Source organism: Acomys minous (genome assembly GCF_964271855.1).
Source record: "Acomys minous genome assembly, chromosome: 16".
Classification (NCBI taxonomy): Eukaryota; Metazoa; Chordata; class Mammalia; order Rodentia; family Muridae; genus Acomys; species Acomys minous.
This window is the reverse complement of record NC_140498.1, coordinates 43,235,576-43,249,469: the sequence shown is the minus strand read 5'-3', so window position 1 is coordinate 43,249,469 and position 13,894 is coordinate 43,235,576. Positions and strand designations below refer to the sequence as shown.

General features: G+C 51.6%; 1 protein-coding gene across 1 annotated transcript in view; it reads right to left on the bottom strand.

The window, feature by feature from the left end:
- Positions 1-6,180: 6,180 nt before the first annotated feature.
- Positions 6,181-13,894, bottom strand: part of SEC14L5 (SEC14 like lipid binding 5) — a 42,304-nt gene continuing 34,590 nt past the window's right edge. Inside the window, exons 12-16 of the mRNA XM_084763861.1 lie at positions 13,566-13,700; positions 11,858-11,992; positions 11,290-11,517; positions 8,710-8,888; positions 6,181-6,940 (exon numbers count right to left, since the gene is read on the bottom strand). Of these exons, the coding sequence (XP_084619987.1) occupies positions 6,829-6,940; positions 8,710-8,888; positions 11,290-11,517; positions 11,858-11,992; positions 13,566-13,700 (789 nt within the window). The 3' untranslated portion in view covers positions 6,181-6,828. The remainder of the gene's footprint in view (positions 6,941-8,709; positions 8,889-11,289; positions 11,518-11,857; positions 11,993-13,565; positions 13,701-13,894) is intronic.

Sequence of the window (13,894 nt, the reverse complement as noted above, 5' to 3'; positions counted from 1 at the left end):
AGTAATTGTAATGTATCCCAGGCTGGCCTTGAACTTACAAATACTCTTTCTCAGCGAACCACTGTGCCTGGCTTTTTGTTTTTGTTTGTTTATTTTTGTTGAGATAGTATCCTGATAGGTAGCCCAGACTGCCTTCAAACTCATGATGCTCTTGCCCCAGCTTTCCAATGCTAGGATTACAGGTGTATGCCACCATGCCTGGCTCAGTCCCATTTCTTCTCATTACAGTCCTGTGTGTAGCTGGTCCACCCCAGCAGAACCCAGATGGGTGGTTTAGGAAGGAGGTGGCCCCAAAAAGTGCTGAAGAGAATGAAAGGGAAAAGGCATCCTGTCACAAGAGGACACCATCACTGCCCAAGGCCAATTGCCATATGTAAAAGTCTGATATGGAAATTAGACCTGTGTGTGTGTGTGTGTGTCCATGGCTTATATAGGCTCTCAAAGGAGTTCATGTCTTGGGGCAGTCGGGTGGGGGGGGGCAGGGGAGGGAGGTTAGGGGGGAAGGGACTAGAATCCAGAAAACAGCTGGAGAGCTTCATATTGTGTTTCCTGTTTACCATCTTGGTAGGCCCAGCAAGATCTGGAACAGCTGGGGAGTAGTCAACCCCAGCCAACTCTGTCTCCCTGGCAGCAACCACCCTCGCCTCCAGGCAGCTGTGGCTGCCCAAACTCCCACAGCGGCTGCTTTTCCCAGGACAGTCCCCCGATGTCCCCGACGTAGCACTCCCGGAGCAGCTCTGGGCCACAGGGAGACTGGAACAGGTTTCACTCTCTCTGGCCCCCAGGACCCCAGAGGAGGCCCCAGGGGAGGGTTGAGGACCGAGGAAGACGTCAGCAGGGCCAGCAGCTCAGCCCTGAGCACAGCCTATGCCCTCCTGGGATTTGTCTTCCTCTGGTACATCTTTCTCCCTGGCTGCAGAGGAATTCATGGGCGAACAGCAGTGAATGAAGGAGCGAACAAGTGGATAAATGAGTCGATGGATAGATGGGTGGATGGATGGATGAGTGGGTGGATGGATGGATGGATGAGTGGGTGGATGGATGGATGGATGGATGGGTGGATGGATGGGTGGGTGGATGGATGGATGGGTGGGTGGGTGGATGGGTGGGTGGATGGATGGATGGATGGATGGATGGATGGATGGATGGATGGGTGGATGGGTGGGTGGGTGGGTGGATGAGTGGGTGGATGGATGGGTGGGTGGATGGATGGATGGGTGGGTGGATGGATGGGTGGGTGGATGGGTGGATGGATGGATGGATGGATGGATGGATGGATGGATGGGTGGATGGATGGATGGATGGGTGGATGGATGGGTGGATGGATGGATGGATGGGTGGATGGATGGGTGTGTGGGTGGATGAGTGGGTGGATGGATGGATGGGTGGGTGGATGGATGGATGGGTGGATGGATGAGTGAATAAATGAGTGAGTGACTGAGTGAATAGTAAGTGATAAATGAACGTGAGAGTAAATGCTTGCACTGGCAGCAGGTGGGAACTGTCCACCTTGTTTAGGTGCTGACGGCTGAGTTCTAGATAAGTGGCCTTCAGGTGGTTGCACAGAGGAACCAACCTTCCTCCCTCACTCTTCCACGTGGCAGTCCCAGCATAGGATGAATTCCACCAGTAACCAGCACCCCCTGCTTAGCCCTGAGGGGGAAAGGCCGAGCCTTGGGCTCTTTCTCTTTCTTTCTTTCTTTCTTTCTTTCTTTCTTTCTTTCTTTCAAGACAGGATTTCTCTGTGTAGCCTGGCATGTCCTGGACTTGCTCTGTAGACCAGGCTGACCTTGAACTCACAGAGGTTCACATGTATCTGCCTCCCGAGTGCTGGGATTAAAGGCGTGAGCCATCACCGCCTGGCTCCTTGGGTTCTTTCTGAGGCAGAAAGCTAAGTGAAAGCTAGACCCTCAGAAATATCAGCTGAAATTTTCTCAGGTTTGGGTTTTTTGTTTTGTTTTGTTTCCAGTTGTTTGTTTATTTGTCTGTTTGTTTGTTTGAAACAGAGGCTCACTTTGCAGCCCAAACTGGCCTGGAACTCATTACACAGACCAGAATGTCCTCAAATTCTTGGAGATCCACCTAGCTCCAGGTCCCAGTGAAGGGACTCTGGCCAGCTTGAGTGTGGTGACCATGGCTCCAGCAGGCCTGGCCCTTCTCCCACATTCCCTCTGCCTTGCTAAAAACCACTCCTAAAGCCAGCCACTGAGGTCCATTCCCTTATTTGGCCACTTCCTCCTCCTCAGCTGACTACCAGGGTCCAGCTATCAAAGTATTGAGGCCCAGCAACCAAAGCCCCCTTTGGCTCACCTAATTAACATGACCGATTAAAACAGACCAACTCTTCCTAACACAGGGTTGTTTCCCCTTTTACCTTTATAAACCGCCATTTGCCTATGTGCCACATCTGTCTCCTCTCTATTCAGAGACAGCCCTTTGTTGTCCCCCCTGCCTTCCCCCCTCCCTTCCGCCTCTCCCGTCCCCTCTCCCCCCCCCTTTGTTCCATTCTCCTCCTCCTTGGTCTCCTGCCTTTGTACCTTATCCGTGCCCTCTGTGCCTCTGGGGCAAATAAATTGCCTTTGTGGTGAGAACTTGGTTTTGGGGTGTCTTGAGCCAACGTTTGAGGACTCCTACACACAGGAGCTGGGATTACAGGTGTGCTCCCATCACACCTGACTACAGCTGAGGAATTCTGGAACTAGACCAGGTTCTAGGAAGTGGACAGCAGACAGATATTCAATATAAAGTGTTTAATGCGTCTGTCAGATCACAGGATCAGGCAATCACCCTGTTTCTCAAGCTCATTGAAAAGGAGGAGATGGTTCTTGCTGAACGATTAGTTTTTCAGAATCACAGGGAATGGCCGGGGGTTCTCCGGTAGAAAGCCATCTACCACCTCAAACTCCCCCAATTCCAATGGCTCCCCCGAGTGCACCACCACTTACTCAGTGCATTCTCTACCTGGAGGCCTCTCCAGCCACGTTCTCGTTTGTCCCACAGTCACCTGGTGAGGTAGGCACTGCTGTCCCCATTTTACAGATGGGGACAGTGAGGCACAGAGAAGTCGAGTCACCTGAACAAGGTTTCACAGCTAGTGAAAGAAAGAAAGGCTGGGGTCTCAAGACTAGAGTCGTATTGCTGTAGGATGCTCTGATCTGGCCACAGTGAACTAATGAACAAAGTGGAAGAAAAAAAAACCCACACCACGCAGATGTCTGCCCTGGGGTGTAAGGAATGGAAAGGCCACAAGCTTGGTGGGCCCGTCTGTGGGTTATTTTGTGCATGTGTGTGTGGTACATGTGTGTGCCTGTGCATGTGTGTGTGGTACATGTGTGTGCCTGTATGAATTGGTGTCAGGAGTCTTCATTTGCTCTCCACCTTAGTTTTTTTGAGTTAGGGTCTCTCATTGAACCTGGAGCTCAGCAGTTCAGCTATACAGACTTATTGCATCCCAGGCATCCTCCTGTGTCCACACCAGTGTGCACCTGGCTTTTTTTTTATGGGTGGTGGGGATTCAAACTCAAGTCTTCATGCTTGTGGAACAGCCATTTAACCAGCTGAGCCATCTCCCCAGAACCCTTGCACTACATTTAATTGCTGGCTTTCCCAAGTGCCCGTGTACGAGGACGCAGTGGGTGCCACTACTATACCCAGCCATACCTGCAATGAGACTCCTTTCCATTACCCCAAAAAAAGAACCAAGGAATTCTCATTGCTCACAGGTTGGGGGTAGGGAGAGAGAAGCCCCCCAAGACCCCGCTGCTCTCTGTTTTTCCCTGTGTCTGAAGGGTAAATGCGCAAAGGCCTCCAGACAGCTTTCCCCCAAAGCACTTCTAGAGTCAAAGTTTTGGATTGAGAGTTAAGATATAAAATCATTTAAAGATCACTGAGATGAGCCGGGCCTTTAATCCCAGTGCTCGGGAGGCAGAGGCAGGCGGGTCTTCATGACTTCGAGGCCAGCCTGTTCTACAAAGTGAGTCCAGGGCAGCCAAGGCTACACAGAGAAACCCTGTCTTGAAAATAAACAAACAGGGCTGGAGAGATGGCTCAGTGGTTAAGAGCGCCGCCTGCTCTTCCAAAGGTCCTGAGTTCAATTCCCAGCAACCATAAGGTGGCTCACAACCATCTACGATGTGATCTGATGCCCTCTCTGGCATGCAGGTGTACATGCAGACAGAGCACTATATACATAATAATAAATAAATCTTAAAAACAAACAAACAAAAAAAATCACTGAGATGGGGTGGGAAGGAGGCGGGGGCACAGTGGTAGAATGCTTGCCCAGCACGTATGAAGCCCTGAGTTCAGCTCCCAGCACTGCATGTAGTGGGTGTGATGGCACACACCAGCAATGCCAACATTTTAAAAGCAGAAGCATCAGGATTTCAGAGTCATTCTTAGCCTTACAGTAGAGTGCAAGGCCGAGATACATGAAACCCACGTCAAAAAACAAAAACAAAACAACCGAATCCCAGCACTAGGGAGGCAGAGACAGGTGGATCTCTGTGAGTTTGAGGCCAGCCTGGTCTACAAAGCACGTCCAGCCAAGGCTACACAGAGAAACCCTGTCTCAAAAGAATTTTTAAAAAAAGAAAAAACAACCACCACAGAAGTGGGCCTTACATGTGGCTCGGTAGTAGTGGTTGCCTAGCACGAAAAAGGTCTGGGTTTGAGCCTCGGCGCTGCAACAGCAGCAAATAATTAAAATAATTAACAATAGTTGGAGAGATGGCTCAGTGGTTAAGAGCACTGCCTGCTCTTCCAAAGGACCTGGGTTCAATTCCCAGCACCCACATGGCAGCTCACGACTGTCTGTAACTCCAGTTCCAAGGCATCTGACACCTACATACCAATGCACGTAAAATAAAACTAAGTAAAAAATTTAAAAACAACAATAACAATAATCAAAATTATAAGGATCATTGAAAAATATCACCAATTGCTCTTGGTGACTTGGAGACAACTGGTTTTCAGTGTCTCAGGAGGATGAATGCGCGCGCGCGCGCACACACACACACACACACACACACACACGCTGCTGCAGTCCTGTGTTCCATTGCCATTCCTGAAGAGCGAACAGGGAAGAACTGGATTTCCACCAATGGAAGGCTCTCCCTTCAAGGCCCCTTCCCTCCAGACCACTCCATGAAGTCCATGTTTGCTCCCCTGGCCCCATAGTCAGCTACCACCCCTCAGCCTGCAGAAATGATCCCATCTCTAAGGGAGGCTGACAGAGAAGAGCAGTAAGGAACTTCTGGGCCAGGCTGGAGCTGAGGCTGTGGACAGAGCTTCAGTTAGGCAGAAAAACAGGGCAGTGGGGGCGGAGGGGAGGGGGAGGGTCAGTGCTGGTTGGTAGGGGTGAAAACCAGTGTGAGCTAAGGAAAACCAGAAATCCTGATTTCTATGTGCGGTGCCTCAAGCTTTAAGCCACTCTCTAGGCAAAACACAAAAACACCAAAGGAAGGCTGCCACTGGCCGGAAGTCACCAAACCGTGACCTCTCCCCTTCTGGGGATCCAGGAAATGAAGAGATAAGTCCTTGGTCTCCAAGAAGACCTACTACTTTTCCATGGAGTGGCTGAATAAGTCGTGTCAATCTTGGAGACAGTCCCTGAGTCAGAGCAACTCCACAGAGACAGAGACAACCACTTCCATCCCTAGGGCATTTCCCAGCACCATGTTGCGATCTGGATCCAACCACACTTGAGCTAAGTTCTCTTGGACTGACAGCGAGTGTCCTTGTCACTCAGAGATAATGGGGTTTAGTTAGATTTTGTTAAAAAGAATTTATAGCCGGGTGTGGTGGCTCACGCCTTTAATCCCAGCACTCAGGAGGCAGAGGCAGGCGAATCGATGTGAGTTCGAGGTCAGCCTGGTCTACAAAGCGAGTCCAGGACAGCCAAGTCTCAAAAAATCCGTCTCAGGGAAAAAAAAAAAAAAAAAAAGGAGCAGCGCCTGGGGAAAAAAGACACCTCTGGAGGGAAACAGCCCATAGCCCAGTCCACGGTGGGTTGTTTCCTGCAGAAAGCAGAGCCCTGACTCTCCCATCACAGCTACTTGGACAGCGCTCAGTCAGTCACAGTTAAATGATAAACGCTAAGGCGACCATCTACCCTGTCATCCATTGCCCCCCATGCCCCTCCCCGCCGTCTTCACCGCCCCGCCCCCCTCCCGCCCCCCAGTACTCCTTCAGTCTATCTTGCCCTTCTCAAAGCACGTGATTGGCCCCAGAAATGTTCCTGTAATTCAGACTGGCCAGTCACTACACTACCCCCTCCACCACCAACTCACAGTGATTGGTCCAGATTAATATGCCCCTGCAACTGTGATTGGTTCAGAACGGACCCAGCCCCCGCAGGCTAAGGAGTGTTTCTTAGAAGTGGCCTGGAATTTTGTGGAAGAGAAGTTCCCTTGTACACTCTCCCGGGAGTTCGGGGGAGGGCACCGAGGGGTGACGATCCTGTGGTAGAAAAGGCTTCCCTGAGGAGGCAGCCAACCTGTGAGAGGCAGAGCAAGTGGTGAGAAGGGCCCAGCCCTGGTCCTTCCTAAACTCCAGAGCCAGGAGCCAGGAAGTGGAGTAATCCTTGAGGTCTCGGCTTTTAAAAGAAAGTCAAAAGTAGAGAGACTGTCTTTGTCCCCTCTAGGGTCATGAAATGAGGCTCCCTCAGCACACAGGTAGAAAGCTGGATCCCTGCTGCGCGGTCCCCACACCTCAGCTGTGGCATCGTCTGCACCCAGCATGGTCCCAGATGACTGGACCCGCTTCCTTCTCATCCTTAACGCTGCCTGATGCCAGAAGCACGTGGGCTGCCAGCAGGCCCCCCGCCAGCTATCTGGACACCATTGAGCCACTGTGGGACTGGCCAGAGGAAGAGGATGAGGTGGTGGCGCTGAGCTGAGAGAAGCGGCTGGCACAGGATTCCAGGCTGGACATGGAGCCCCTGGAGGAGGAAACGTGTACGCCCTAAATTATCTCCCCGGCCAAAGGTGTTAATACTGGCCGGGTGTGGTGGCGCACGCCTTTAATCCCAGCACTCGGGAGGCAGAGGCAGGCGGAACACTGTGAGTTCGAGGCCAGCCTGGTCTACAAAGCGAGTCCAGGACAGTCAAGGCTACACAGAGAAACCCTGTCCCGAAAAAACAAACAAACAAACAAATAAATGTGTTAATACTGCAAATGAGGCCCCAAGACTCCTTCCTCAAGACTACTAACCTCCACAAGGGGCTAACCAAAGCAGAGGGGGAAACCAGTGACGTCCTAACGAGCAAAGATGAACTACCAGCCCCCTGCACCTACTTCTCAAAGCCCAGCACAGCTGTGAGGAGCTGCCCTGAGTAGCATGGAGCAGAAAACACACAGCCTGGGAATGTCTCAGTTCCAGGCTCTTTCTCTCTGGTCAAAACAAAGCATAGAGCCACAAGTCCTCAAGCCCAGCAATCAAGAGGCAGAAGCAGGCGGGTCATGAGTTCCGGGTCAGCCTGAGCTACCAGGGTGCATCTTCTGTCTAATTAACCTTACTACAGATGTCCGATCAGAGCTGGCCTGAAAGAACGTTCTAGCTTCCTTTGGTTTTGTGGGATAGCGTCTTACTATGTAGCCCAGGCTAGCCTCCAGTGTGGGACCCTCCTGTCTCAGCTCTTGAGTGCTAGGATTACAGGCTGCCACATGTAGCTACAGCCATTCTTTACGAGTAAAACGGAAGGGACTGGGCATAGTTCCGTTGGTAAAGTGCTTGCCTGGCAGGCGTGGAAGCCTGGGTTTGATCCCGGTACCACACGAAGCCGGGTGCGGTGATGCACACGCATGATCCCGGCGCTCAGGAGGTAGAGGCAACAGGGGGTCAAGAGCTTCCTCAGCCACACAGTGAGTTCAAAGTCAACCTCTGTTTCATGAGACCCTGACTCGAAACAAATATAAAATTAAAATGAAATGCAAGGGGGGCTGGGGGCAGGGAGAAATTTAAGACCTTGCCTGCTCCATCTCCAGGCTGCCTGCTTCCCTTCTGAGGGCCTACTGTGTGCTCAGTGAACCGTATCCCCAGTGGGTCCACCTAACAGTTGGACTCCCTGAATCTCAGGGAGGTGACGGGACTTGTCTCCTCAGAGACAAGGCAACTAGGAATCTGAGGGAGGAGTCTTACTATAGCAACCTACAGACAGTTATCTGTGAGGCACTGTAGTAAAATATTTTAGGATAGGTACAAACTCTGAGGAATTCTAGGCCTGAAATGTGGCCCAAGTGATAAGAGTCCCTTCTCTTCCCTCCTGGCCCAGTCACTGAGATCCTTGAAGGGCATGAGGGAGGTTCTGTACAAAGGATGAAGGCTCAGTATTTGAGCATCTCTCTCTCTCTCTCTCTCTCTCTCTCTCTCTCTCTCTCTCTCTCTCCCATTTCTTTGTTTGTTTCGAGATAGGGTTTCTTTGTGTAGCTCTGGCTGTCCTGAACTCTGTAAGGCAGGCTAGCCTCGAACTCACAGAGATCCACCCGCCTCTGCCTCCTGGGTGCTAAGATTAAAAGTGTGCGCCACCACCAGCCCAGCTTTCAAGAAAGCTTGAGCAGCTTTCTAATGCAAAGGAGCCCTCTGTGTTCTTATAGAGGGCTGCTGATGCCCATCTCAGAAGAGGGCGACCCAGGCCACTGCATAAACAACCAACAGACACAGAAGCAGACAACCCCCCCCCCCCAGTGCTGATGGGAGGCCTCCCCTACCTAAAGTCTTCAGACGCCAGCACCTCACAGTAGTACAGCAGCTTGCACTTGGTGCCAGGGCTGTGTAGAGCTGTCAGGACATCATCCATGCCAGGGAGACTGCAGGCCACACTCTCAGAGGGACTGTGAATCTGCCACTGGAGCAGGTAAATGCCCGGCCACTGAGTCACATGGGAACCCTGAAACAAAACCCACAGTAAGACCAGGCCCTCCAGGGGAAGGGATGAAGAGATGGGTTGCCCTGGAAACAAGATAGGAAACTAAGTCCTCCTTGGGACAGGATGGGGGACTCAGTACTATGGGGATAGGATGGGGAGCCAGGTCCTATGGGGATAGGATGGGGTGCCGGGTCCTATGGGGACAGTATGGGACACTGGGTCCTATGGAGACAGGATGGGGTGCTGAGTATCCTAAGGACAAGGAGATGAGATGGGAGGTTGAGCCCTTACGGATTTTCTGAAATCAGGCTTTCTATTTGGTCCTTTCCAATATTCCAGGAAACCCTTTATAAGTGCCTTCCAAAGCCTCTTTGTGGTGACTGCCATTTCCCAGGGACCGGAGCTTCCCGCTTATGTGATGGAGTGACACCAGGGTGTGGGGGTGCAGGACAGCAGATGGGGCTGTAGGATGCTTGCCCATGCTAGTAAAGTGAGGTCTGCAATCCATGGGCTTCCTAGGAGCAGCTAGGAGGGTGTTAGGGAGAATGTGAGGATGTGTGGGGGAGGGGCACTGGGAAGGTTAGAGGTGGGGCAGCTCTGAGGGAACATTGTGGGAGTGTCCAGAGCTGGCGGTGGCCTGAAAAAGTCATTTGTTCCACAGAACCTTCCGTATGGTCCATGATGTTCACAGAGCCAGAGGACTGTCAAGTGTGTTGATATGTGTATTTGTACATGTTTGTATGTATGTGTGAATGTATATGTGTGTGTTGGTGGGCACGTGTCTGAATGTGCATGTGTGCATTTATGTGTATGTGTAAATGTGTGTATGTACATGTGCATATATGTGTGTATGTCTGAGAGTGTCTGTGTAAGTGTATATGTGTGTTTTGGGGGGTGTCTCTGTGTATGCATATATGTGCATGTGTGCATTTGTATATGTGTATGTCTGAGTGTGTATATGTGTGTGTGTGTGTGTGTGTGCAGGCACGTGTGTGCAGGGGTATATCTTTCCACCTCTAACACTGGCCTCATGAGGAAATGGTGGGGGTGAGAAACTGGTTATACACCCAAGTGTTGGCCCTAGACCCATAGCTTCTCAGCTGCCTGGGAAATCTTCATGTCAGAGTCACAGGAGGCAGGAGATGTGGATTCCAAGCCCTACATTCAGAACTTCATAGTGAGTTGTCCAGGAGAGTCTGAGACCAGCACCTAGGGGTGCTGGATCTGGCTGCTGACCCAAGGTCCTTACAGCTTGCCCTCCTGCTCCACAACTCTCCCGGCTCTGTGAATCCCTTGCTTCCCCAGCTTAGCTCTCCCCTTCCCTTCCACCTGGAACATCTCCTCCTCCACTCTCCTAGCCCAGCCGCCCTCAAGGCCCTCTTCCGTAATGAACTCATATGGACAAGTGGGACTTTGGGTCCCCAAACCCCATCCTCCATCCACCATGAGGTGATGACATGGGCTAAACAGTGACCCCAAATCCAAATCCACCCAGGACTGTAGAAGATGACTCATTTGGATATTTCTCCCATTTTTCAGCTAAGGATTCAGGGTCAATCCTAAACACAACTACCACTATCCTTATAGGGGAGAGGGAAGGCACCTTGAGGTACAAAACAGAGACAAAGAGGACAGAGCCATATATAAGGTCAGGGTGGGAACTTAACTTAATGTGTCCACCAAAAGGGTAAGAAAGAATATCCCTGGAGCCTTTAGGGAACCCCGGCTGGCACCCTAACTTTGGACCTATAGCCCTCCAGAATTAGAGGATTAAAAAAAAATGTTGTTGTTGTTGTTGTTGTTGTTGTTGTTGTTGTTGTTGTTGTTTTTAATGTAGGAATGCTCTGTCTACCTGCAGGCCAGAAGAGGACATCAGATCCCTTTATGGATGCTTGTGAGCCACCATGTGGTTGCTGGGAACTGAACTCAGGACCTTTGGAAGAGCAGACATTGCCCTTAACCTATGAGCCGTCTCTCCAGCCCCAATAAATTTTTGTTTGCTTTAAATGGCACCGGTGGTAATCATTTGCCCCCCCCCCCATGTGTTGATATGTGGCTTTCCCCCCACCCTCATGGGCTCTGAGGAGCAAACCCAGGTCCTTGTGTTTATACAACAATTCACTGACTGAGCTATCGGCCTCAATTAGGTTATTCAGACCCTTTAATGATTTCTTTTCCCCATGGAGAAACTGAGGCTCCAGGACCTCCCCCAGGGCTCCAACTGCCTTTTAGCTTAGTGCCCCAGGCTCCCTCCATATACCCTTCTGGAGTTGTTAGTGGTCCCTCGCCCCAGTTGCCCCGCTGGGTCCCAGAGGCTGGGAGCACATCCACTTTGTCTGCAGCTGTCTCCCCAGAGGCCTGGTCTGGGAGGGAGGCTTGATACCCCATGCTAAGTTAGTAGCCAAAGCCCACACCTACACACCTGAATGCTCTGCCCTTCCCGGCAGACGAGGGGCACCTCTACACGGCTGTAATCCACCCCCAGGACCCAGCTCTTATCGATCAGCTGCCCGCTGGCTCTACCACCAGGTTCCTGTGGACCGAGCTTGGGTGCCTGCTTTGCATGGTACAGACTGAACACCACATCCCCTCGGAGGATGTCGAAGTCCCAGGTGATGACCGACTCCCCTTCTGGAATCTCCATGGCAACCTGCATAAGCAGAGGTGGGAGAGTCCCAGCGTCAGGGCACTCCTCCCTGACCAGCTATCAGTCTCCCTGCGGTCAGGATAAGCTGCTAAGACTCCCCCAGTATTGCTTCCTCCCAGACCCCACCTCTCTCTCTCTCTCTCTGAAAGGTCTGGTCACCTGGGGTGAACTGCAGGTGCCTGGGGTGAAGTGAGGGCACCTGGGGACTCTGCAACCATCCCACGTCCCAGAGCTTCCTGGATAGAGTTGACATGGAGTGACTAGAATCACCCCACACCCAATCAGAAGGAGCATGGTACCACCCCACCCGTGCCCTCCCAGGTCAGGTGGCACCAGGTGGCACCTCATGGGGGCTCCCTCGAAGCACGCTGGCTGAATGGTAGGTCTCACTCCACTGCCGTAGCTGGTCAGCCTGCTCCTGCTCCTCCTCCGTCAGGTACAGGGACTTGGGAACCAGCCCTCCGTCGGGAACATTACACTGAGGAGAGGTTTCAAAGACTAAAAAGGCTGGCAGGTCAGGGTTGCTGAAGCCCAGCAGGCGTCACATCAAGTGTTATGTGAGCCCTCAAACTGCTTAGAACAGTGACCCCTGTTGAGCTGGGCCGCGGCTCCTGTGGCATCACCCTCTCAAGTCCACTGAACCAATAGCAGGGTAGGATACATTTCTCATTGAATGAAAGAGGGATGGAGGCTTAGGCTACTTTCCCAAGATCACACAGAAGAAGTGGCTGATCAGGGCACAGAACCATGGGTCAAGTGTGATGGTACATGCCTATAATCCCAGCATTCAGGAGACTTAGGAAGCGGGACAACAAGTTCTAGGGCAGCCTGGGCTAAACAGTGAGACCCTTCTCAAAAGCAAAGCAAACAGAGTCCGGCGAGATGCTTCAGTAAGGAGTAAGGGCACTTGCCAGCAAGTCTGAGGGCCTGAGTTCCATCCACAGAGCCCACATCAGAGGGAGAGACTGATGCCTGCAGGCTTTTCTCCAACCTCCACATGTGCGTTGTGGTATGTATGCACCTACACACACACACACACACACACACACACACACACACACACACATCCCACATGTACACATTTGCACATGCACCCCCCACACTTACTCTGTGTGTGTGTGTGTATGTGTGTGTGTGTGTGTGTGTCTAGTTGTGGCTCCCTCTTCTGTGATACAAAGTTGGGGCAGCATCTTTCCTTCTTTGGGTAAACTGGCCAGTGGAGAGCCTATCTAGATCTGTAGATGTCTCCAAGTGACAGCTGCCTGGGTGGCCAAGTCTCAGACCCCAGGCATCAACACACAGTGGATTTCCCTGCTTGACTTTAAAAACAAAAGGGGAGGGGGGATAACAGAGCTGGGTTCTTGCCCATTGTCCTTCAGGAAGGCATAGAGGGAGCTGCTGCCCACAAGAGCAGAGCACAGTTAAGCAGGGCAGAGTTGCTACACTGAGAAACCCTGTCTCCAAAAACAAAAACAAAGAAAGAAAGAAAAGAAAAGAAAAGAAAAGAAAAGAAAAGAAAACCACTTTACCAACAAGTGGCTGCCGCCTGGTGTCTGTACTGGAGGGGTGTACACAGCAAGTACTCTTTTTTTGAAAACTATGTGTATGGGTGTTTTGCCTGCATTTACGTTTATGTCCCACATGCATGCAGTACCTCTGGAAGCCAGGAGAGGGCACTGGATCCCCAGGGACTGGAGTTACACCTGGTTGTGAGCCACCATGTAAGGGCTCGGAATCAAACTCAGGTCCTCTGGAAAAGCAGCCAGTGCCCTTAGCTGCTGAACCAGTTCTGTAGGCCCAGCAGGTACCACTTAAATGCTGTGCCACCTCTAGCCCTCACTGTCTTTGAAAGAACCAAAGGAAGGCTCCACCTTGAGAGATGTCACCTCTCTGGGGAAGCTTCTACAGCCTGCTCTTTCCCTGTTTAAAGCAACATCTCCCCATGGTGAGGGTAATTGGGGACCACCTAAGGCACTGTTCATCAGCTTCCTGACCCCAGGAGTTTGGGTTCTCAGCCCCCAGCCCCCACCTTCTGGGACCCAGGACCTTACCACACTCTCTCCTCCCAGGAAGTCCGGGATCACATCTTTGTCCAGGTAGTCCACCAGGCCACCAGGGCCCTGGTAATTGCTGCCACTGTAGATGAGGAATTTCCGCCTGGTGTTCTCATTAATGAAAGGGCTGACCTGGGGGGATGGGGGGCAGGGGCAAGGCAGAGTTTGTGTTTACTCAGTGGGATTAATAGAGCAGAGAATTAGTCACTTTGTTGGTTAGCTTTGTTTCATTTTATTTCTGGTTTGGTTTATTTATTTATGTTTTGAAAAGGGTTTCGCTCTGTGGCTCTTCCTCAGCTCTTTTGGTTGGTTGGTTGGTTGGTTGG